The following is a 26,505-nucleotide window of genomic DNA, read 5'->3' as shown; positions in this document are numbered from 1 at the left end:
AGCTACTCAAAATAACAGAAAACAAAAATGACAAGGAAGACAGCAACAGGGATTCCTCATCACTTATAACTGTGGAAACAAAGAGGCCATAAAGGACAAGACGTTGTGCAGACTGTCACGTATTTGTGGAAATAGATGAGAAACTGACATAAGCAATTGCTTGTAGTACTAATTGACTAGCTGGTAATTATTTCTTAGGGATGCCCACACAGCTAATAAGTGCGTCAAGTAGAGCATCTAAGAACTCACTTCAAAAAAAGTGTACGATTGTTAATTTGCTTAGCTTAATGAGTACACATTAATTAAAATCTGTTAAACTTCCGGTTGTATTCATTGAAATAATATAGTTAGCGACACTAACATTCTTTTAAAGTGCTATATGCAGACATAGTATTTATATTAAACATTTATTTACACACATTTTAATAGGTAAATTACATAATCCCTCCCTCCTCTGAAGCACAAAGTCACTTCTGTGAAAAAGACTTAAACCACATTCACTCTTACATGCTGAACTACTTTATCTTTGAGGACACACTGTAAGCGGATAGTTATATAAATCACACATTTAAGATATAAGTGTCTAACAAAACAAATCATGACTTTTACCAATAATTCATGTACTTAGCAGAAAATAATACCAAAGCAAAAGCAACCAAGTATCTCGTTGCCAGTTAGGCCATCCCAAAAGACTAAATGCAACAAACATTCAGGATTATCTCAATACAAGAGTTAAGTGAATTAAGAGTATTGCAAAGAATACCTGAGAAAGTTTTTGCTGATTACAGTACCCTTGGACAGAATTGGTCTGACAGTTTTTGCGAATGAACTGTGCCTTGGGACTGAATGTTGAATACACAACAGAATGTGCTTTGAGCCAGGATGTGGCAACACCTAATCTTCACATTGAAAGGTCTTTTCCTTCATGAAAACTACTGTTCCTACAACATTTAGATATGAGAGGCTCTTTGCTTTCATTATGTTTTTATTTATATTGCCAGAAAGTATACAGTCCTCTCACCTGCAAGCATTCATATGTTTGAGTTTTTCTGCCTGTATGCCTGAAACAGTATGAAACGAAGCACTTTTTAAAGAAGTCTAGGTCTGATTGAGTACACCATTCCATTTTTTCCTCATACGTTTAAACAAAATGGTGGCGAGATACAGGTATACTAGTTTTGCCAGTATAGTTTAATTGATGAATAGGCAACTTCTGCTAATAACTAGATATATCTAGTGAGATCAGTCTGTCAGAATAAACACAGAATGGAGGCTGGAGAACATTCTCCAGCATCCCTGTTCACAGAATTGTTGGTCTTCCTGTTAAGGGTAACTATGAGTCTGCAACATTCACCTAATTTACTTAATTGCTTGCCACATTCAGAAATGAACTGAGAAGAATGCAAAGCCTGCTGGGTAAGACAATCCAGAGCTTTTTGCTGTTGAGTAAAAGTAAGGGCAGTAAGAAACTCCAGCCCAGCAAGTAAAGAAACAGAAATCAGCAGCTAGCTCTGTGATCTCAGTCCGTGGTGCTGCACTTTGTGCCTTATTAAAGGCAGCAGACAACAACAATGCAGCTCTCAAACTGAGCAGCTTTGAAGTTTTTGCCTTAAATGTACAACCATGGGCAAGATCTCAGGGGAAATTAAAACCAGGAAAGGCAATTTTGGACAGAACTCTAAGGTGTAAAAAAACCCAGAAGCTTTTAGAAGAGTGACTTATGCTGTGTTGCATATTTTATATTGCTTAACACATTCACTGTTATTAGCTTGTTTTCTCATTAGTATTAACAGTATCAACATTAAGTGAAATAACCAGGATGGGAAAGTACTATTTGGAGATTCTCAGTTTATAGTCAGAGGTATAACTGCATTCTGTTAAACATTGCTCCTAGAAAAACACCAAGCAATAACATGAAACCAGGAAGTGTTAAAAAACCCCAACCCGCAGTTTATGAGTAGAATACAGATGTATATTGAAAGCACAAAATTATAGTTTTTATGGAAAAGGTATTTCTTCTAAGGAATATTAGTTCAAACTACTAGAACTAGAGAGCTTTCCATTGAAATTGTTATTTTCAGATATAATCACTACGAACCTTTACATACTTGCAAGCAATGAGAAGTCAACAGGAAGGATAAACTGGAAAACTTCCACCTGCTCTCACCCAAACTGAGGCTCAACACATTAAAAAATAAAACACCCCTCCACCGTATTCAACTTTAAACAACAACTACACCTCACAGCAATGACCACTGTACATCTGCTATATCATCTTACCTGAAAAACAGCATGGGACCGGGAAGAGGAGGCATTTATATCTGTGGGATGCTGTGTTCTATTTTTATTTCCATAATCCAAAATCTGAAGGATTTCCTCTGCCGATTTAGGCTTTAAGGGTAGAGCACAAGATAAGCATGGTTTTTTTCTTTTTCATAAACTAGAGAAGATCTACACATAGTTCTAAGTCTTATTTAATAATGATTGACTTCATATTTCTTGTACTAATGCATTAAACAGGGATATACTACCTTCATCCCCCCCCACCCCCCCGCACCGTCCATCCGTCAACAGGTCAAGTGTTTATTTCCAGATTGGAAAACTAAGTTCTGTCACAGACTTTGCCAAATTACTACACTGGCCTGGAACAGTAATTTAAAGTGAAATTTTTCAAACATGGTTATTATACAAAACCAATCCTGAGAGACAGACACAAGACTTGCAAAGTTGCAAAACATTCCAGGATAGCACTGAAGGCAGTAAATTTATTTAACAAATGCTAAGATGTTTTAGCCAAAGAGCAAATCTTCCACAACCTGAAGCATCAAACCAATGGTATCCTTTTGATAAGAAAGACTAAACTCTTATCCATTTGTTTTCAAGAACACAAATGAATATTAGCACCTTTTTCAAAGACATGTTTTTCAATAATTCATTAATTAGGTTTGCAAGTTATTAAGGTACTGGTCATTATGACCAGAAAAAATTCTACAGGGGTAATTACCAAGTTGCATACAACTTGCACATCATGAGGCTTCCTCAATTTCAATATCTATTTACATACCTGATGCAGTGTTAGCCCTTGAACTACCACTCCTTTCTCACTGTCTTCACGAACAGCCAAAGGTCCCGAGTTCACCAGCAGATCACGGATCTGCTCATTGTAGACCTTCAAAAGGAAATTTAAGAGATTTTAAGAAAACTATCCTACCACAACTGATAGGATTAAACCCAAATAATCATAAGTCATCAGTCTTTTTTAATACTTCTTTAAATTAAGGTAACAAATTCATTTTGTAGAATTTTTGTCAAGCAATTTTCCTACACTGAGTTTGAAATACTCAATTAATTCCATCTGTGTGAACGCTATTAGCCATTGAAGTGAGAGTCACTCTTTCCTTGTAAACAGTACTTATTATTTATTAAAAAGATAAGTTTACTTTTCACAAAAAAATCTTTTGCTGCAAGTATGAATCCAAAGCATTTATTGTCATGCATTACACTTTATAGTCCACGCTTTAGTAGATTTCTTAATCTAAACGCTCTTCTGTTAAAATTCTTACGTATCTTATTTCATGCTCTGTGGCAGCACTTGACATGGCACGTGGCAAAGAAAACTTTTCCTTCTTCCCTCTCTCCTCCAAATGCTAACTGCTTTTCCATTACAACTTTGAGGGGGCTAGAAGCTCACAGTTTTACTACTACTGCTTGATAGCAGTGCCAAGACAGTTACTTGTAAAACAGAACTGTGATGCAAAAAACTTGGAAAGAAGAAAAGGTGACAACAGAGAACAAAACAAATACTTGTGAAGAGCTAACTATTAGCATAGCTGCTCCAGTTCAAGTAGTCGTACTGTATCACTGATAAATAAACTGAAATATTTAAGAAACAATCAAAAAAGAATTAGATATTCAGTGTGATTTCACAGTGCTTATATGATTTTATTTTAAAGTCCTGAAACATATCCCCAAAAAGATATTATTAACAGATGTTCAGAGACATATAACTGATCAGCAAGACTGATCACAAAACATTAGAATGTTCAGTGAATGTATTAGTAGAGATCGTCCTCTTCGGACAGCCTACTGTGTGACAGTAACAAGTGCCTATGAATAACACTGACTTTGTTGAGCATAGTTCCATTCCATCCCTATCAGGGACACAATTTGTAGAGTCCCAGGAACAGGTGGAAAGAATGAAAAACCAGCTTGTCCTTATTAATAAAAATAAGCCTTATCGAAAGCAACATACAAAATGCAGGAACTGGCTTACCTCTAAATAAGAGACTGCAACATTGCATATTTTATCTTCTTTTATTTGATCCATGTAATTATAAAGCGCCATCATGGTAAAATACGTCACTCCAGGATCTTCAGGTGAACCCAACATTGTATGAGTCTTTCCAGCTCCTGTTGCACCATATGCAAGCACTGAATTTGCACAAAACAAAAAAGAAAACAAAGCATAAAGATGTACTTTATACCAATAAGGTAGTCAGAAATGCAGAATTCAAATGGACACTCACACAACACACGTCATTCTGCACAGCTGTTTTCAGAAACTGATGAAGGTTCCTATTCCTTAGCTTTATCTTTTACAGCTATCATCAGAAAGCTATTTCAAAAATCAGATTTACTTCTGAATTTTCAGTTTAAAATTCATTCATTTGCAATTTACATGAAAATATTTGTTTACTCTTATAACTTTAAGCCATCAACTTATTGTAGGTATTTCATTTCCTCACAATGTTCCATTTGCCAATTAGAAAAATGGTTCCTAAAGAGAGCTTATAAAGCAGGCTACCACATATTCAGTGACACAACTGCTTCTGGTTGAGTAAACTCTTTACAGAGGACTTGTCTCATAACCATGCATCAAATTCTGAAGTTTATTATAATGCTAACATGAACTCATTTTCAAAACCGAGTAGAGCAATCCTAAGTTCTACAGGCCAAAAAGTCAGCCTCTCACATCTATAAATTAAAACTGTTTTATTTACATCTCAGCCTTTAAGGCCTCTGCAGCAGAGGGATATGCTGGCAGAAACTTTGAGGAATTTATTGGAGTTTTTGAATTGAATAAGATAAATAGCAAAGTTACCTGTGCAGTTATATCCATTGAAGAAGCCATCAATGACAGTTTTGGTAGTATGCTCAAAAACTTCCAACTGCGATGAATTTTCATCAAAAATAGCATCAAAGACAAATTTAAGATCTTTCTTTTGTCTTTTGTTAATATCCCTGTAGACCATTCTCTTCCCTTGAAAGAAGCTAACTTCTTCCTCCTTTGGATCAAAGACCAGTATGTGGCGATCAACAACATGAACAACTTTGCTAAAGTTGCCATCTCTTTCCTTTTGAGTCTCTGGACGGACACGGACTACCACTTTGATGTGGTTACAGACATCGTCTTCCTTAGTGGGAGACATAATAATATCCCTTTTGTCTCCCTTCTTCACTTCGAAGGTTCTTCCAGATCAAGCAGATGAATCTTTTCTGAAACTGAGGAAAAAAAAAAACAAAGCATGAAAGGCCTTGTATTTTAAATATAAACACTCAAATAATTCACACCTTTAATCAGGACTAACATCTTGTGCCTGGACTGGATCTGCCCAGCCGTTGTTAGTCAGCCCTATAAATCACTACAGCGATCACACAGCTTCGGAAAGCACTATAACTGACCTAAAATTGACATAATTCAGCCCAGCTTTAAGAAAGCTAAGCTTGCAAGCTTATTTCAAGAAGTTAAGCTCTTAATTCATCCACTAGCTTTCTTTTATTCCACAGCAAGCTTGAAAATGAAGCATTGTGTTTCCGCAAAACAAAGCAGGTGTTTTTCCGGCCGATTTAAATAGATATTAAGGGCGTTTAACGGAATTTGCATGGAATGCGGACACACGTGCCGTAGGTGTCAACACCAAACCTCCCTTTAAAAGGCCACCCTCACTGACAGCTGAAGGGTGCTCGCTCCTAACGACAGGCCTTCAAAATAAAGGTTCCCAGCGATGCTTTTTCAGCTTTGGGGGGGGGGGGGGCGGGGGTGAAGCTTGTCCTCTCTCAGCCGAGCAGCACTAAGGCCGCCCGGCAGCGGGAAAGAAACAGAGGAGCGGGAACCAGGGCCCGCCCCAGCCCTTTCAGATCAGCGTACCGCGGGTAAGTTCAGCCCCGCGGCACGGCAGAAGCGCCGCAGGCTCCCACCTCGCCCTCCATCCCTACCGCTCACCTCAACGCCGCCGCCGCGCAACGGCCGCCGGCTCCGTCCGTCCGGATTCAAACACTCGCGGCCCCGCCCACCGCGCCTCCCCATTGGCCGCCGCGCCCGTGCCGTCACCCGGAGCGACGGCGACCGAGGTGAGCGCGCGGCGGCGCGAGGCCGGGCTCGAGGCTGAGGTGGGGGTAGTGGTGGTCTGTTGGGTATTTGGCATAGTGGGAGCGAGCGTGGAGGCTCCTACGTAGCTGTGTGGGAAGCGTACGGTGTTTCCCGCCTGTCCTGGGCTTGGGGGGAGCGGGGAGAGGCGCGGTGAGGTGTTGGGAGTAGCGGGAGACGGGGCTTCCCCTTGGGGCAGGCGGCCCCTTGCTCCCAGCAGCACCGAGCAGCTCTCCGGTCGCCTCTGGGAACGAGCTCTGTAGAATCGTAGACTCATAGAGTCATAGAATAGTTAGGCTTGGAAGGGACCTTAAAGATCGTGTAGGTCCACTCCCCCTGCCGTGGGCAGGGACATCTCCCACTAGATCAGGCTGCCCAAGGCCCCATCCAACCTGGCCTTGAACATCTCCAGGGATGGGGCAGCCACAGCTTCCCTGGGCAACCTGTGCCAGTGTCTCACCCCTCTCATAGTGAAGAAATTCTTCCTTATGTCTAGTCTAAATCTGTCTCTCTCCAGTTTACACTCATTCCCCCTCATCCTGTCACCACAAGTGTTTATGAATAGCTCCTCTTATTCCCCAGCTGCCTTTGCCCTTCGCTTCAGGGCAAGTCCTGCTCTGCAGGCTGTGCCCAGTGCCCCCTAAGAGCTGTACCTCAAGAGACTACAGTGTCTACTTATTGATACAGGAAGTCGTTCCTGTTAGAAAAAGTGGGATGTTTTTGATTTAGTGGAATTTAGTTTCATGTAAGTAGTTGCATTTTTTTTTTAAATTTAGACAGAATGACCACCTGATAGTATGTTTTCTTTCAAAGAGTGGTTTTTTCCTAGATGCTATTCATTCTTTGGAGATGATAACTTATTGTGTGAAGTATGATCTGTGCTGAACAGGTGTGTCTGTTTCTGTAATCATCTCTGTTTGCAGCCTTTCCCTATCTTAAATGCAACGTCAGCAGAGCTGGCTCCAAAGCTCCAAAGTAGTAAGAGTTTTGACTGTTGTGATGTGCATAATAACATTAAAAACAGACCTTGGAAAGTAATAGAATATGCATAAAACTTGTGGGAAAAAATTTACATATAAGTGGGAAATATATTCTGTAACCAGCTATTGTCTCAATGTAGCTCATTGATGGGGAGTGCTCCCTCATGTTGCCCGGGCCTGATAAAGGATGCTTACTTTATAAAACTCCAAAACAAGTCTTAGGGAGTTTATTTGCTGGCACTTTTGGTGTCATGCTTCTAGGAGAATAAATTCCTAATTCCATAGATTGAAACTAGTTTTAAGCAAAGTGTTCTTTTTCCCTGGTGTTACCAGCACCTCCTGGGCTTCTACCAACATGGGATAGTGCAAGCTGAATGATGATTTTTGGTCTCCACCTGCTTCATAAAAGAGTTTATGTAGAGGCAGCGTGGTTCATCACAAAACCTCAGGGCTATTGTATGTCTGTGCGAGGTTACAGAATGGTACATTCTTCCAAATTTAAGGTTAGGAGAAACGCTACCCAGTTGAGGCTTAAATTATCAGGAGAGCAACCTTCCAGAGCGGATGACTCCGCATTTTTATCTATGCAGAAAACCAGGTAAAGCTGGCTAGGTAAATCCAAGCAAAATGTGACATAAAAATCTGATTGTTAAAATAAGACTGTCCTTCAGTTAATGGTGTGAATCTAGGGTGGCGTCTTTGTGAATGATTTTATGTTAAACATTAACACCTTTATTGCCTGGCAGGAGAGAGTATGCAATTGAGTATTACAGAAGATCTCACCTACATAAAGGAATGCAGTTATCTTCTAAATAAAACACTATTATCGCGTGTTAAACTTTACGTTCTTTTTTTTTAATGAAAGGTTAACATTTACTTAAGTCGTGTAGCCTTTAACTAGTGGGTTACTAACTTGTTTTTGGAGTGTTCTGGAGAAACAGAGGGGGAAAAAAATAATTTCTCTAAGGCAAACTACATTGATAACCCTTCTAATATTTCCAGTATTTAGAATATTATTTGAGTTAGTTATACTCTGGAGAATTCTTGCCTCTGGCCGTGCTTGAAATACTTCGTATTAAAAGATTTAATGCATGATGAAAACCATATATTTGCTACGCCTGTAATATTAAATATAGTACTGTTTTAGATATGGCTACAGTGTCTTAAATATGACTACAGTTTGGTTCCTGTTTTGATAGAAATACGTTGTGTTTGGTAAGCAGAGTGCCACTATTCAGAGCAAGTGTCTCATTGTGTTTGGCAAAATGGAGGGGAACAGTTTGAAAGTAAAGTCACTCCTTTGGTTGTGCTCAGATTTGTTTAGTCATTTAGTATTAGCATTTCTGAGACATTGTAATGCTGTTGGAGTCCTGGCAATAAAAAGATGATGTTCGTTCTGACAATTAAACCATAGCTCTTTGAATACAATTACTTGCTAGTTAACATTGAAAATTCTGAAAACAAGTTAGAGATTCTCACTTCTTGCTTACATGACAGATCTGTGTAACCGCCCATCTTTTAATGCGATATTTCTAGCATTTTCATTTTGTCTTTTAAACAAGCCTGCAGTTCCAAATATTTGTTTCAAAGTAATTCTCTACATGTACTGTTTTTCTAGGTTGATCAACTCCAAAATGTTATCTCAGTGTCTGTGCCAAGTTTACAAATGTTTGTTTCTGCGCAACTTAAAACTGAATTCAATAAATGTGGGTGCTGTGTTGAGAAGGATCCATTCTTCAGCAGAAAAACTTTCTGACTGTGAGTTAAAGGAAGAAACCATACAGAAACATGAAACTGAAGAGTTACTTCAAGGTACAGAAGAGAATAGTTTTGGAAGATTGCATATACCAGTGATGGTGGAGGAAGTTGTTAATTGTTTATCCCCCCAGCCAGGCCAGGTGAGTGAAATGATTGAATGCTTGTAGTTCAGTAGCAGTCCAGCAGAAAAATTTGTGCAACGTAGGGATAACTTGTTTTGAGGAATAAAGGGAGGCTCTTTAAGAATCAGTTACATCTTTTAAAGGTTCTGAGTTGTTTTACAATTCAAATTAAGGCTCTATTCATAGTAATAAAAATCTGGTATCTGTATGCCTGAATCCCCATATAAGCAGTATTTGTTAAATCTGTACTAAGTATTTGAATAATCTCTTGCTTTTGTACTTATCTTGCGTGATTGCTGTTGTGTATTTCTAGTGTTATGTTAGTTACTAATAGTAGCAGGAAGTTCTTGTGTATGGTTATGTAATTGTCATGGTATAGCCCGAGCCCAGCTTGATTGGCAGCTAAACTCAGCATCCGTGATAGTCCCAGTTCCACACCCCCCAGCACCCTCTTGGGAAAGGGGAGAGGAAAATGAAAGAAGGACCCATGGGTTGGAGGCTAAAGCTAAAAGAGCTTTAATGAAACAATAGTAATAATAATAGTGAGAAAGCTATTAATAATAAAATATATAAAAATATACAGAATTTCATCCCAACTCTATGACTGTTACCACAGATGCTGCAGAACAGGCACAGGGAAAGGTCCCACGCTGGAATCGACGGCAGGAGGGTAGCTGGACTCAGGAACTGGATTCAGGAACACATTGATCCAGAATCAGAGCAGAAAGATGGATGAGGTTGGCAGTTGAAGAAGAGAGACTGACCTTTGTGATCCCTCAGTTTTATACTGAGTATGACATATATGGAATGGAATACTTTGGTTAGTTTGGGGTCACCTGTGTCCTATCTGCTGCTCCCTGCAGGCGTAACCCTTTTTCGCCTCTGAGTTATGGCATTTCAGCAGCTCAAGCGTGGCCTTGATTTCTGTAGGAATAAGCATAAACAATGGCCTTTCTGCATACCAGTGCCTTGTGTTATCATTTCTAGGGAGAAGCACTGCAAAATATGCAGTTAACTTTGAGAAAATCAAGTTACTCAGACGAGACTTTGCTGAAGTTAAAAATCTGATTCTACTTTAGCTTAGACCAGAATAGTCATCAGTTTGGGAAGAGCTCTCTTCCTTTTGTGTATGAATTAGTATGTCCAAAAGTCATAGTTATCATACTTGTTCTGAGATACTTATTTCTACAGTTTTAGTAGGTTTGAGCGCACTGTGCTCGCCTAAATATGCTTACACCACATAGCGTGGTGCACCATAGAGGTACTGTGTTTAAGAAATGACTATGTGTGGTACCAGAAATGGTTTAGCGTCAGTATTGTGGAAGTTTTATGAGTAGTCTTATTTGGCTATGGTACCGTGAATAGATTCCTTTTGGTGTCTGCGGTAGCTACAGTCTCTCTTATGCTCCACTGTTGATGTCTCTACATTGTACTGTTGAATGCAGAGTAGGCGTACTGTTACACACTCCCTTTACAAAAATGTTACACAGTGAAATAGTTGTCACCTGGTGTATCTTAAGTACAATATTAAGTTGAAAGTTTTCTTGTACGACTTAAATGCTTAAATGATCTTCACATTTCAGATGCTTTTGTCTGAATATATGTTTATTTTTATGTTAGCTTCATAGAATCTTTTTATGTTAGCTTCATAGAATCTTATTAATTTAGTCTTATCAATGTACAGTTTTACTACAAAGAATGAAATGATACGTAAATAAGTATGCTTACGTTTATTAATTTTTACTCAGAAAGACTGTCATCCAGCAGTGGCAAAAGGGTACAGCAAGTTTCAGATGGATTCAGAAACCAAAAAATTGTGTTCCAATCTTGTTGTATTGCCTTGTAAGAACTTATTTTGTTTGGAACACAACATATCTTTTTAAGTGTTTTGGAAACCAGGGAGAATCCCAGTAGGTAATTTTGGAACATGTTTTGCTCCTGCACATGCCCTATTTTTGAAGATGGCTGAACTAGTGAAATACATAAGGAACATTGAGTTCAGATTTTATTCATGTGTCAGAACTATGATGAAATTCTCACGTGTTAAATGTACATATAAATTGTGACACTGCATGTATTTTTCCAGTTGTGTAAATTTTCAATTAAGTAAGAATTAAGAGGAGGTTGATGGGGGGACTGTTAATTAAATTTGGTTGATACAAAAAAAATTTCTTTGCTGACAGAGCTTGCAAAAAGCCCTATTCCTGGTTATAAGCTGTGGAGAAAACTATTGTTGTCCCTGAAGACTTTTTGAGAATTTAAATAATTATGAATGTAAAATAGCTTATTATTAGGGTGGGATTTTTTTCATGTCCGTGTATACATGATTTTGCAGATTCTTAAGCTGGTGGTGAACCACTGATGACCGACATAAGAGAACACAAGTGTATTACCTCAAACGGAAGCCTTTATTGTAAACAGAAGCCTGTTTAGCATAACTGAAAATGAAAACAGCACTTCCATTTTTTTCTTAAGGACAGAGTAAATCATATATCTGCCGCAGTTTCTGGAGCCTGAAATTTTGAAAATAAGTAGTGTGCAAGAAGATATAATGTGTCAACTGAGTTTTGCTAGAGAAGTGTCAGTGTAATTTAAAACAAAGCCTGAGACTGTTCTCGCCGACATGGATGGTGCTGCTGTTTCTGTTAACTTGGATACAGAACTAGGACTATCATATCAATTTACATGTTTACAGTTATGGCTATGAAGTTCACAAACACTTTATTTTGTTTACAGAGGAGGTAATGTTCTGATCTTGGATTTTGTTTTCCTGCTTTCCTCTCTCCTACGCACACACAGTTTTCATTTACTCATCTTTAACACAGTTATATTGTTGGTTATAAAAGAACCGATTAGGGCCTTTCTTCTTGTGTCCTAAGACAAGGACTTGCCAATATAAAGAAAATCCAACTAGAAAGACAACGTTCTCTAAATGGTTTTGGTCAGTGAATGGGGTTTTCATTTTACTTATAGAGGTTCCTAAGAAAATAAATGTTACTTAAGAGTGAGTCACAGCTAAGATAAAGATATTGGTACCCTCCTACTGAATATTCTTGTTGACGGTCTCCTTTGTGGACTCTGTTTGTCAGGGGTTTGAGCAACAGTGTTTCCACTTATCTTTGAATCTTCTTTATTGCTTTAGAGTTTGTTTTTACAAAGTCCCTGTAGTAGCCCTGTCTTTGAAGTACATTGTACAAATTAGTTTTTATCGATCTACCTCACTTCTCCTCAGTAAATCCACATGCAAGTAATTTCCTCTTTAAGTTTACTGTATTGACTAAACTACATTTTAGTCTTCTCAGTCTGCTAGAGTTCTTTATGCATACTCGACCGCTGTTTCTGCAGTTGTCTGGGCAGCTTGAGTTTTCTCTGCTCTCTTCAACTTTAAAGAACGTGAAGAACCAAGCTTACCTTTTAAGAAGGAACGTCTTTGGGCATCTAGAAGTATGTTTTTCCAATTTTCACCCTACTTTTTCCTATTTTTTACTTTGCAGTCGTCACTTGCCTTTTAACTAGAGATGTGAATCTCTTCCACACCATATGGCTGTAGTAGTGTGAAAAAGAATTTCATTAACAGTGAGTTCTAGTGTGAATGCTGGAGGATGAATCTTTGAACTTGTAATTGTTCTTGTAGGGGTCTCGAAACAAAGCTTCTTACAGGTTGCAGAGCTCTGTGAAACTACTTTAATAGTGCTTCAGTGCAATCAGCATGCTTCTATGTATATTATTTAAGCTCTTAACTAGAACAAAAAGTACCCTGCTCGGATTTAATAGGGAAGTTTGTAATCTGGTGACATGTATGGTTTTGGATTAAATATGATCTGGAATAAACTAGATTGGAGATACAGTGAGCTCTAGGAGTATTATTTGGTTTATTAAACTTCTGGAAGCTTTTGTTTAATATCGATTAGATAGTAGGTGGTCAAACCTGAGGTGAGCAAGAATGAATTAGACTATTCCCTTTCCTCCAGTGTTTAAATGATTGCTCAGAATCAGAGTTAATATCAAATGATCTTTTTATCTGATGTTAATTTCTGTGTGAAAAAATGAGGCAGTTAATTCTTCATAAAATTATTCAGATTATTTTTACTATCCAGCTTTCATTGAAGGGGATATGCTCTTTGTGTTGAAAATAACTGATACCTAGCTTCTAGAAAGAGACAGTGTTTTCTTGAAAACATCCAGCTTTACCATGATCATTCCTTTCAATCTTTCTGGTATATATCACATTGTTCTCAGGATCTGTTTTCATGAATCCAGTGATTCTTTTTCATCTGAGAGAGTATGAGCAGGGCCTTCCAGAATAGCAAGAGGAAGCATAAGACAGTGCTGTCTCTCAGACATTGTTCTTTTGTCATTGAAGTGCTGTTTGAGCTCTGCAATTAGTTTGAAGACAGTAGCCCTTCATCTCATGAAGTTCTGTTGCTGCAGTTGGATGTTGTTGAACTGGACAGTAGTCGTTTCCTTCCTGTTCTGCGGAGCTAGTCAGTCAAGTAACAGATGACACATGAAGCTGAGGTAGACTACTGGTGTGCAAAACCAGAGTCTATTGTTCTCAAATTATTGTCTTACTTTATATCCTTTTCCGTACACTGGTGTTCCTTTTCTTTTTCTGCCTTATACTGAGTGTAAGCTCTTAAGGACAAATAACCTTTCTCTGTACAGCACCCTGCAGAGTGGACTTCTGTTTTGTGAGAAGGGTTTCCAAGTATCATGATATATAAATAGTTACATGGCTACGCTGGTGGCCAGTGTACTTTAGTACTTCCACAGCCATCTGCAAATAATTTATAATTGGAACAACCCGTTTACACTAAAAGCTCTCCAAACTGAAGTTTTCCACGGGGCATCCAAGATAAATGGGAATTGAAAAGGGAACTGGAAAAATTAATTCTGCGCTCTCAAGTTGTGTGAGGTATTTTGTAGGATACAAGTGAAATAACAAGTTTGGCACAGAATAGTAATTACGTCATGAGATAAATGCTGAAATATTTATTTTGGAAAAGCACAGCACTCCATGGACTTAGTAACTGTTTTTATCATTCTAGCCTATTTTCTGCTGGACTTGTAAATTAAAAGTAAGTCTAGTGACAAAGTGATTTATTTACTCTTTTTTTGCTGTGAAAACAACTCTATGTTTTTTGTGGGAAGCGTACTGAAAACGTCTTTCCACATGCAAATTGTATGGTTATTTCTTCAGTGGCAGCAGCACGTGATAAAGATCAGCTGTTGTTGCAAATCAGGAAAAAGGGACACTGAAACTTGCAAAAGGCAATACATTCGTAGAGAGGAATTCTGAAAATACAGAACAGGAATTACAGAACACTTTTTCTGTGATACTTTAGCGTTACTGGGGAATTGAGAGTTATTTCAGCAGATCATGTAGTTCCTGTGTGCCCTTTCAGTCATTCTTGTCTTGCCTGATTTCCTGGTTATGTATATTGTGAATTTACTAAAGAGACTAGACAGGTTTCAGATCACAGCTGTATGGGGTGATGTGTAATAAAATGTGTGTTGAGTGCATATGTATGCAAAGTGTATTCATTTTCTGTTGTGTGTAACAGGAAACTTGTTAAATGGAGTCTCATCAGGTGGTACCGTTTAAAATATTTGTCTGAAATCATACTTCAAAGGAGATTTTTTTTGGTGAAGGTGGCTCTTGAAAGTAATGCATGAAAATGGAAAACGTTTCCAAAATATTTTCAAAATAGCTTTAAGATATTCACAAGATAGTCCCTTAAATACTTATTATTTAAAGTAACAATATTATCTGGTTTTATTGTGATAATGTTTACATGGGGATTTGGAAAACCAGACCCCAATTGCTTAAGTAGCTTAGTTTATAACTGAGAAGGGTATTATTTAACGAAGTGATGCCAGCAAATGTCACGCAAATTCTACGGTATCTGCATCTGGGTGAGTTCCTTTACGAGATGAGAGAGGAAAGAAGCGGCAGGGAAGAAGACAAGACAGGAGCTAGTGTTCATAAACAACTTGTTGGTTGAGGGAGCAGAGAACGTCCCGTCACGCTCTTTAATTATCTGAAGTTTCTTCTTTTGCTGTCTTTTGCAGTGGGTCTCCCCAAAATGCAAGGATCATAAATTCCCTAATGACAGATGAAATAAAACATATAGGATATATTTGAGAGTACTGCACATCTGTTCTCATTATTGAAGCTGATACTGCTGTGTTTTTAGACTGTGATACCAGGACCTGAAAAATATTAGTGTATCGGATCTGAATGATGGCAAGATACAAATAATGCATGGTGAAGAAGCCCCTACATATGTTACTTTATTATAGTTCAAGATTTTGCTCTTTAAAGTAACAAGAAAACTTGGGAGGGCGGGAGTACTAAGTTGATTGCTACAGCTGCAGAGGGAAGAATCTTTTGGTTGTAGTTCTTGGACATAGGCCCAACCACCTCTTCTTTCCACCTGCAGCATGGCTCTCAGCAGGCATATCTAAATGTTGTCAACAGTAACAAGACATCTCTCACCAACTTTGTTCTGCTTCTTTCTCTTGCAGTAGAGGAAGGGAAGCCTGCAGCTGCTATCTCCAATGAGACCAGTAAGGGAACTTGGTCTGCCTACTGAGAACAACTCTGCAGATGCGTCAGTTTTCATTTTATTGTAATACTGGGTTAGCTTGCCGTTATCACTCTATTGCATAACAAATGATGGTGCTTCAGGAGACTATTTAAGATGCTGTGTTATAATAAAGCAAGATTCAGTGCTTTTGGGTGACTCAGCTTGTAATGACGCTGTATATGCTCTCCTTTTCTGTTGTGACAGCATTAGTCTTTGCACCTCTTGGGGAAAACTAATAAAATTCTCCAGAAAGTAATCTAAGCCCTTTAAATTTTAACTTGAGTGAGCCTGTGATCCCAGAAAGGGTGATAATTAATACATGTAGCTACTCATTTCCTCTCCATCTAGTACTGTGTCTTATTTAGTCAGCCTTTTGGCTAAGCTTTCTTATTAAATATTTGAATTCAAGTTTGCAAACAGGAATACAGACTTTTTCTACCGCACAAAATATTGCTACGGGTTTAAAATCACAGTTAGAGTACAGGAAATACCTGCAGTTTTTTTCCTTTCTGCTCTTTATTTAAGGTAATCCTGTTTTCAGTAGCAGCAGGTAGGTTCTGCATGAAGAGATAATTAGAGGGTTAAACTACCAAATCTGATATTTAAAAATAACAGGTATCTGAAGTCACCCAAATGTATGGTCTCGTTGTTTTAAATATTATTTTTTTTAATTTTATTTTTTGTTCTTCTCAGAGTTTCTGACTGCATCATCTTAACTGCAGTGGTGTTTGCTGGTGCTCAGCAGTTTGGGAAAATTCTTAGTACTTGTTTAAAACGCTGGAATCAACTAGTATTGATTTATAATGTATATCTCTATAGCAAGTTCTGTGTTATCTGATTTCTAATTTCTGTAGGCACTTCACAGCGAAGACTTACCAGAAACACGTACATGGCCTTTTTAGGTTGGCTAACCATAAATATTAAAGCATGGATGATAGTTTCAGTTGAACCTTTGTAAAATTTTCATTGCATCTGGAACGTCTCCTCAGTTATAATTGAGGAAAGAAGTTTCTTCTGAGGTAGCTGAGGAAATCAGCTCTGTCTTGCTAAGTCTAGTGATTAGCTGAAGTCATTCAGACATTGAAATTTTAATTTCCTATGGAAATGTTAATAATGGTGTGCTTGAGTCATAATGTCATTAAATCTAATTCCAGACAACATTACTCTTAGGAAAATGAATAAAGTAAATAATGCATAGTGAAGTGAGGCCTGCCACAGCTGCCTAAAAGCAGCTGCCAAAGGCAGGTGGTGGTTTTTGTTTGCTTCTCTTACCTCTCATCTCCGAGGGAAGGGGAAAAGGACTCATATCTGTTCTGTTGCATTAAAACATGGAAATCGATCTGGATGTTTCACTTGGATAAAACAATGTTTGACTGGCAGGTTTCACATTTGGCATGGAATGCCACTTGGTGTACATCAGAGGGTCTGGAATGGGCTTCCTTTGTCTCTGAACAGGTGAGGATTAGAATGGTTTACCCCATCGGATGGACTTCTGCCAGCCTTTTATGAAGGACCTACAGTTAATGACTGAGAAAGCCATCGCGTATTTTAAGATAAATCATACATGTTTACAGGTGGAGTATTCCGGTATGTTCTGTAGAATCAAGGTGACAAATTAGGTATGCAGGTTTAGAAAATAAGTGAAGAAGGCAAAACAATAACGAAAGTAATTTTTTTTTTTGTTTTACTACAAAAATTGAAGAAGGGAGTATCTCGCCTATAAAGTTGCTGTTTCATATTTAGCAGAAAATTGAACTTTGGTTAAAAAAAATGATTTGAAATTAATTTTGAGGATACCGAATGATTATGATTGATGGGTGCTTCAAAATACCATATTTGTAACAAGCTTTTTCTCCCCTCTGTGTGGAATGATGTAGAGATGGTTGGTGGATAATGCAAATTACTGAAGTGCTTGAGCATGTAGACCTAGTCAGTGATGTTAGAGATGTTTCAGCTGTATACTAGTATAATTTAGTAGCAGCCTCTGTTAGCATCTTGATGAAACGAATGTGAGAAATAGGTAATTTTGGTAGCATTAGGCCGAATAGTTGAATAGACCAGTACTTATATTGTACTTAATATGTTATGTGTAGAAGATTGTTTTCCTACAAAATGCCAAGAATTTATTTCAGTTTGTTTTTGTGATGTTGATTGTTAGACTTGGGAGTGTAAACAACTTTTTTATCATTTCATAATCTCTCAAAGGTGCTTTTGGAAAAAAATACAATCCAGTTATGTTCCACCTGTAAGTCCTTATTTTTCAAATTACATGTGATAACTTTTTACATAGATAAAAGACATGTACTATATGGAACTGATAGGAGGTAATTTTTGCTTGCAACTAAAATTCTTTTTTGCAGTGCACTTAATTTCCTCCTTTTTCTTCTTTCTAGTAGACACCAGGAGAAAAGGTTTATATGAGTGTATTTCCATTAGCGAAAACGTAGAACTGTAAGGTTTGGGGTTTTTTTAGTCCTCTCTGTGTTTTGGCAGGTGATCTCATAAAGCATAAGACCTTTTAATCCCTTTATAATATCTTCTCATAAGAGGGAGGAAAGGTTATCAGTGTGCTCAGGACTAAATAATGCTTCTTACTAAATTGCAATGGTATAAAAATATTCTGATAATAATGCAAGAATATCTTGGACAATCTTTGACCTCTCATTTTCTTAGTCCTAGGATAATGTTTCTTATTTGCATGTGAATAACAGCAAAGTGTATGTTTTAATATTTTTTCAACTGTGACTTTGAGTGTGTACAGTGTCTTAATTTATTTAAGGAAATATTAAAACCCTTCCAGGATTTCTCTAAAAGTAGATGTTTTGTACTGAAATCTTGGTTGTGGTCCCACAAGCAACCAACTTTGTAGCATGTTTCACTGTGCCAACATTTTTTGACAATCCGTTTTATTTAATATAATTCTAAAAGGCATGCCTTTTGGCAGGCTTATAAAAGAAGTATGTCTTTTAAATTTTTATATATTAAACAAGAGCGAAGGGCAAATTCTTAGGTAGTTGTGACTAGTAAACTAAAAAGATAATCCCATGTCTAAATTAGGTAGGACCTAGTACTAGGTGAAATAAAAAGATTTGTGATAAATGAGGAGGATGAAGGAGCCTTATCCTTCATTGACATTTGAGTTATCTGAAGAAGCCGCACTTAGAACTGAGAAATATAATAATTTAAATATATAGAAACCTGCTCTGAAATTAATTAGGGGGAGGTAGTTAGAGTTTGCTTTTCAAGATTAGTCTAAAGTCCTTGTTAAATGGCTTTGAAAAGCTGCACATTTTTCTGCTTTCATAGGATATGTTCATTCAACAGATGACACTGCTTCTAGTAGAGCAGTAAATGTACCCCTGACAGAGTAGAAAAGGAGGAATATTCAAAGAAACTTCCTGATTTCCCATGGATATTTTTGCTCTACCAAAAATACTTCTAGAATTCTAATAGTTCTAGAAATACAATCTGATTAAACATTTTATAAGTTTTGACAGCTGTGGTTCTCTAAAACCAGGACTGTCGCTATTGTGAAGTCTGAAGGGAGTGTACTTAGTGTATGTTTTGTTTGAGTAGAGAGCATTTATCTGTTTGGGTTTTGTTTGGGTTTTTTTTGAATGAACTTTGTAGGTGGGTAGTTGTTCAGCAGGACTGAATGCAGACCTCTGCTGGCCTTGAATTTATAAGCGGTTATCTAGGGAAGGTACAAAATGACAAAGTGACCTTGGGAAATGGTATCACATTGAAAAGCCCTTCTTAATAGAATGTAAACTATTTCTGAAGTAGTAAACTCTTACTTGGACACAACTAGCGCTTAATTAGTTGTGTGGGTTTTTTTCCTCAATATTACTTTTATCTTCTTTAAAGAGCTTTTTAGTATACTTATATTTTATAACACTAATAGGATTCCTTCATGTTGCATAGATCATTTGGGATAATGTCCAAGATGTGATTCATTGCAGTGTTTTAAGGAGCTATAAAATATTTGCAGACTCATCTGGCTTATTTTATCATGGTGAGATGATCTGTTTGGATTTCCTTTTTTGAAGAATTTTGCAGACACTGTCAAGTTATTAGGATATGCTGTACTACTTTACTTCTTGGTGAGACATTAAAAAAATTACCTTAATTTTTTAAGTAATTAGGTTTATGAATTTCTTCAGATGTTTTTACCATGGGTTAGAATAGGTTAGATGGTTATTAACTAGAGAGGGTTTTGATGTGGCATAATAAAAAAATGAAGAAACACTAAGTGCACTAGATTTCTACAGCAATAGTATTTAAAAGCTTTCTTGGCCTATAGAAAGAAAACTAGTTAAGATTACTTTCTGTGGTATTTTTTATTTCTGTAATTGGCATCTCTGAAGCATTAGTAAAAATGATTTTTTTAGAGCAAATGTCGAAATACAGTTCTTTTAAACTCTAGTCTGTACGTCTACAACTGCCGGTCTCATCATTGGTTTATGGTTGAACAAGTATTGTTTGTACAGATACAGACAAAAAAAGTTGCATTACACAATGGTCTATGTTTTACATCCAATCTTAACTCACTGGAGAGAAAGGAAGATAACTGGGATAGCATGTAAGTATTAACCAAAGTCTAAGCTATATGAAAAATGTCTCTTAACATGACAGATACCGTTTATGTCACAGAATCACAGAATCACAAGGTTGGAAAGGACCCATTGGATCATCGAGTCCAACCATTCCTAACACTCCCTAAACCATGTCCCTAAGCACTTCAATGTCCTCTGTTTTCTAATTTGTAGGGTTTTAATAATGCAGTAGAGGATAACAGAATTGTTCAATTGTCATTGTAGTTGTGGCATTTAAAGGTTTTCCAGATTGCGTAAGTTGTTCCTGAACTTCCCTTGGAAAATGCTTTAAAATTACATATTAAAAAAAATACGTTTAAAAACACAATTATGTTTAAAAATTATATTTAAAAAAACTCCGTTAAAAAAGCCCTCACTTTGGTTTTAGCACAACAAGGATTCATCTGCATTAGCATTTCAGGTCTTGAGTAAAGAATCTGCTTTTGAGCGAATATATTGGTTGTCTCTTCTTGACGCAGATGGTTCACATTACAGTACACAAACTGGATTTCTTCAGACTGAACCAGGAGATGGATTCTGAGAGTGCATCTCATGCTCCAACTTTTAATTTGAATTCAGCCTGAAGAACCAAAGTAGAAATGGTCTGAAGTTAATCTCTGGCATGTGTGTAGGGGCTCAAACTAAACAATTGTTCTGCTCTTTAATAACCTTCTTGCACTGACTTGCTAAGGTGGGCATAGCCAGAGGGTGCTGGGTGAATAAGCTATTTATTTGGTTTTGTTCATGTACACAGACCTGTCTTATACACTGATTGCTATTCAGACTCTGCTTTGAATTCAGTTTTTTTCTCTTTGGTTATATCCCTACAATATTTGGGTTCTTCATGAGTTATCTTCCTAGATAAATTCATTCATTCAAATTCATTATATAGAATTTATCTTTACAGCTGTCCTGTAATGTAGCTCAGTAATATTGCTTCTACTTTGCAGAACTTAGAGGCATCAATAAAAAAAAAATTCTGCTTTGGATGCCCAGGTGGAAATGCGTCTTCTGTTTTTTCAAAGAGGTTGAGGTCACAGTTTTTCTGGGAAGATCTAGAGTTCTTGGTTGCTCTAAGGTCTTCCTGGAGCTTCCTCTTCTCCAGTCTGAAAACCCCCAGCTCTCTCAGCCTGTTCTCATAGCAGAGATGCTGCAGCCCTTTGATCATCTTTGTAGCCCTCCTCTGGACCCATTCCAAGAGTACCATATCCATCTTATGTGTGAGCACACATTGCTGGTTCGTGTTGAGCTTCTCATCAATGAGCCACCCCAAGTTCTCTGCAGGGCTGCTTTCAATCACATCTTTCCCCAGCCTGTATTGACCTCGGATTGCCTCAGCCCAGGCGTAGAACCTTGCACTTGGCCTTGTTGAACCTCAGGATGTTCACACGGGCCCACTTCTCTAGCTTGACCAGGTCCCTATGGATGGCATCCCATCCTTCTCATGTGTCAACTGCACTGCTCAGCTTGGTATCACCTGCAAACTTGTTGAAGGTGCACTTGATCCTGCTGTCGCTATCATCCATGAAAATATTAAACAGCGCTCATCCCAGTATGGACCCCTGAGGGACACCACTTATCACGGATCTGCATCTGGATGTTGAGCCATTGACCACTACACTGAATACGACCATCCAACCAATTCCTTATCCACCAAACAGTCCACCCGTCAAATCCATATCTCTCCAGTTTAGAGAGATGTTGCGAGGGACCATGTCGAAGGCTTTACAGAAGTCCAGGTTATTACATCCATTGCTTTTCCAATGTCCACTGATGTGGTCACCTCATCATAGAAAGCCACTAGGTTGATGAGGCAGGGCTTGCCCTTGGTGAAGACATGCTGGCTGTCTCGAATCATCTCGCTGTCCTCCATATGCTTTAGTATAGCGAAGTGTACACTCTTGCTCTGCTTATTGTGCAGCCGTGGAGCGAGCTCACACCAAAACTCACTTTACTTGCGCTCGGTTTTCAGGTGAATAAGCAAGCTGATCCAACCTGGGACTACAGAGCCAGTGTATCCCTAGAGCTGAAGATAATAGAGAGCAGCTGGTTGTTCTGTGAAACAATGAGATGTTTACATCAGTTTGTACAGATGCACTGTAGGGCTGCTCCTCAACAGGTTGTCAGTCTTGGGTCTGGACACTTCTCATCCACTCTTTGACTGCTCCTTCTGGATTGGTGCTGTCAGAGTGGAATCTGAGAAAGCAAGGGAGACAGCTTTCCTTTTCTGAGATCCTGTGCTTGGCAGCTTAGACATCATAGTTCATGAAGAACTACTGGGACAGAAGTCTTGCTTTTGAATCTAGTATGCTTTGGGAGGTGCATGGGAATGTCAATAGAAGAGTTTTTCACACTAGAGTATCTTCCTTTTACTTTATTTCAGAACTTGAAAATGCCATTACTACTTAGTGTAGTGGTAGAATTGTTATAATTTTAAAGATGAAGCAGATGGGTTTTTGCCCTGAACAGGGAACGCACCCTCCCCCACCACCATCAGCTGAAGGACTTTACTTCTCATGTAGAAAATTTTTAGCCTGCAATTATAAAAATCAGTCAAGACTCTAAGCAGCAGAAAACAGGATCTTTCAATGAAAAATTATAGATATTTTATTAATAATAAATAATGCTACTTGAGCAGCTTATAAAAAAATAGATTTAAAATTGCTTCAGCTTCAAACTGTACGAAGCATTACTTTTATTTTGGTTTTTTGAGATGTTTATCTGAAATGGAGTTTGCACAATGCTCTTGAAAATCATTCCTTTGTAAACCTATTTGAAAAGTTGTGTTGGTACATGCTTTTGGTCATCTAAATTTAAAACAAGACTTTTGCTAAGAAGGTCAATGAAACTACTTTCCTTTTGATCTTGCATCCTTGTGGGTGCCTGGATAGTTCTTCTGTAAGAAAAGTTTTGCTGGATGAGTCAGTGCACTGAGTCATAGGCAGCATGAAGCCTGTAGTGCTCTAGACTAACTAATTGGTAACAGTCTCAAATTTAATTAAAGCACAGTTGTCAGCTCTGTGTTACTGACTGACATTCCACTGAAGCATTTTGTTTTTAGGAACTTACATTAATTGTTCTTTGCTGTTAAAATTTGTGTGGTTTACGATCTTATTTCTGTTGACTTGACTTGCTATTGCCATTTTCTTTTTCTATCCTCTCTATGATTTTTATAGTCCTCTGAATTCTCCATCCTCCCGAAGCTAGGTCAGATATTCAGTCATTATGCATTTTACCATGCCTGTGAATTTACAGATGTTTAGAGTCCTTTGAGGATTTTGTCTGCCCTGTTAGCACCGATGAATATTTTTTTTAACTTTTCATAAACTTTTGTAAGCAGTAGTCACAACTTTTTAAAGATTAAGCTTGAAAAATGGATATATTTTTTGTGTTGACTTGCAGATTGCATTTTCAGTTTTGCTAGTTTTAATTTTTAATATTCATCTTGTGTTATACCCTGCTTTATAGTGATGAATGGCTTTTCTTTATCCCAGTGCCTGCCCATCATCCCCAGGTGATGGCAGTCATTTCCAATATGATTGGTGCCTTTCTTCTTGCTATTCTTTAGTTCCTTTGTGTGTGTGTTTCTTTCCATAATGCAGCTTGAGGAGGTAAAGAGCTATATGGGTGGGATGACACAGGACATGTCTTGAAGCTGTCTGCATTTCATTAAAAAAAAAAAAACAACCTCAAGGTCTTGTAAGAAAAGCAAGATTTGATTTATTTATTTATTTGTTTATTTTAAATAATTTGTATTTTTAAAAAATCCTTGCTGGCTCTGTGTAAGACTGCTTGCTCCAGCTGAGAACTGAGTGAAAACTTGAATAGATGCTGGCTATCTTTTCAACTGAGTTTATTTTTAAAACCTTAGAGGTAGTATTTTTGATCTTGCAGAAATTGTCTATGCTTCTTCATTCAGTATGCGAGAAATACTGTAGCCAGGGTGGTGAAGAAGTTTCTAGAGACTTGAGGAGGTAGGACACGATTTTATTACGTATTAATTCTTTTTCCTCTCTCCTAAGCTCTTTAAAGATCTTGCTGAATCACAAGACCATCAGTAATATAATACTATTTCACATCAGAAACGTACCTGACCATGAGTTCAGTCTCTGGCAGTGCCCAACAGCAGGTGTTAATGGAAGCCTAACTGAAGGGGGAAGTAGAGAATAACTATTTTTCTACCTTGCACTGCCTTTAAGGCTTTGACAGTAGTTCAAAGACATCTGTGAGGGGGCAGAAAGGAAAAAGAAATAAAAATTGAGGGTTGTATTCATGTAACATCACTGGACTAGTCTTTTGTCAAGCTTGATTGATCTTTTTTAAAAAATGTATTAAGCGTTAGCACTCTCCCCACAATGTGATATCCATAGTTTCAATATTTGCATGAAAGATACTTCTTTTATTTGTTCTTACTTGATGCCTGATAATATCATCGGGCTCCCTAAGCTCTTGTATTTTCAGATAAGTGAATCATACCATCTGCTACAGCTGTACAAAAGCAACGTTAATAGTCCTCCACAGAAAATTGCTGAAGCCTTTGGATGTTGTATTGGGCCAGAAAGATGTGTCCTAAGGGACTCCTTTTTCACATCTCCTATCTTCTTGTCCTCAGCTAAGCCCAGATTCATATAAAGCAGTAGTGACGGAAGGTATTCTGTTCTCTCCTGAAATGATCATTCAGTTAGCTCTGCAATTTGTTCTTTGAATGTGTTTTTCTTGTTTTTCTGGATTATAGATTTCCCTCACATCTACTTTCTCCCTGGAATGCGAGGCTTACTGATGCGGTTCATTTTCAGCCTTCCTTTCTACAGAATTTGCTCCTTCATGCATTTTTCCTTTGGATTTTTTCACCTTAATTTTATCCAGTTCCTCTCCTTTTCTAGCAGTTCATCTTTTCTCCCCAGTTGTACTTTTATTCACAATCAAAATATTTACTCGTTTGGGTTTACGTATATTTAAAGTGTTTTAAACTCCTCTATTTTTAAATAGGGTTATGGCTTATCTTTCATGTAGTTAATTGTTCTATTTCATCAGTTTGTGAAGATGCTCAGATATTTTGAATCTGGTCAACAAAATAATGTTTATACTAGAAATCGGCCACAAGATTTGTTATTTAAGAGGAAAAAAAGCAGGATATTTCATAGCATCTTTCTGAACTTGAAAGCAGCAGTGAAGCTTGAAAGCAAAGCCTTATAGCCACCAAGGAAAATAAACATCTACTGGAAATATCCAATTCCTAGATAGAATAAAATCAGATAAAAACCTTCCATTTCAGCTAAACTTTTCTTGCTCAGTGCAGATTTAGGAAAAGATTTCTGTTGTGGAGTCTTTCTGTCTTGTTGCTTGGATTTTAAACTTGGTGATTTGGGAACTGTTACAATCTCTGTTATACTGTTATGACAGTAGTAGTATCTAGTTGTGTGGTATGATTCCTTTGTAAAGTATTAATGGCTTTTCCTTGGACACGTGCATTGTTGCTTATATAATCTTGATTAGAGTTAAAAGTGGTGACACTTTCTTATTTGTTCTCATCCTGTTCATTCTTGTTGAATCTCATGAGGTTCTCACAGGCCCACTCTCCAGTCTGATGATGTCCCATCCTTCTGATGTGGCAACTACACCACTCAGCTTGGTGTCATCTGCAAACTTGCTGAGGATGCACTCAATCTCACTGTCAATATGATTGGTAAAGATATTAAACAGCAATTTGAGAATTAAGACTTCATTTCAGCAAGTGTTATGCAAAAATTCTCTCCTGTTGACCTGACTCAATTGAGTGGGCATGAGTAGGTGCTCAGAACCTAGTAGAGCTGGCATTTAGAAAATCCAGAAGATAAAATTTAACACCTACTGAGGCATGAAACAATTAAGGTACCAATTTCAGAATAATTTCAGTGGCTGTAGTAGTTAAAATAATTTAACAAAGAGGCCAATAAGTAGTGGAAATAAGCTCTTAGCCCTATGATTTTTATGTTTTTTTAAAGAACTTTCCTAACTGGTTTAGAAATTTTTTTTTTTTTATTCAAGTCAGGTTCTTTGCATTATGATTTTTCTGTTTGAGTAGTGTTTTAAAATATAAAATTATGAAAAGCA

At 37.6% G+C, this 26,505-nt stretch overlaps 2 protein-coding genes across 2 annotated transcripts in view; one reads left to right on the top strand and one right to left on the bottom strand.

The window, feature by feature from the left end:
- The window catches only part of KIF18A (kinesin family member 18A), a 37,443-nt gene extending 31,166 nt beyond the window's left edge, over positions 1-6,277 (bottom strand). Inside the window, exons 1-5 of the mRNA XM_054067253.1 lie at positions 6,224-6,277; positions 5,102-5,502; positions 4,274-4,431; positions 3,065-3,169; positions 2,281-2,391 (exon numbers count right to left, since the gene is read on the bottom strand). Of these exons, the coding sequence (XP_053923228.1) occupies positions 2,281-2,391; positions 3,065-3,169; positions 4,274-4,431; positions 5,102-5,429 (702 nt within the window). The 5' untranslated portion in view covers positions 5,430-5,502; positions 6,224-6,277. The remainder of the gene's footprint in view (positions 1-2,280; positions 2,392-3,064; positions 3,170-4,273; positions 4,432-5,101; positions 5,503-6,223) is intronic.
- Positions 6,278-7,706: 1,429 nt separating this feature from the next.
- Positions 7,707-26,505, top strand: part of METTL15 (methyltransferase like 15) — a 95,300-nt gene continuing 76,501 nt past the window's right edge. Inside the window, exons 1-2 of the mRNA XM_054067252.1 lie at positions 7,707-7,945; positions 8,966-9,245. Coding sequence (XP_053923227.1) covers positions 7,722-7,945; positions 8,966-9,245 — 504 coding nt within the window. The 5' untranslated portion in view covers positions 7,707-7,721. The remainder of the gene's footprint in view (positions 7,946-8,965; positions 9,246-26,505) is intronic.

Source organism: Cuculus canorus, chromosome 5 (assembly GCF_017976375.1).
Source record: "Cuculus canorus isolate bCucCan1 chromosome 5, bCucCan1.pri, whole genome shotgun sequence".
NCBI classification, from domain to species: domain Eukaryota; kingdom Metazoa; phylum Chordata; class Aves; order Cuculiformes; family Cuculidae; genus Cuculus; species Cuculus canorus.
Note: the sequence above shows the minus strand (reverse complement) of the source record. Positions and strands in the feature narration are given on the sequence as shown.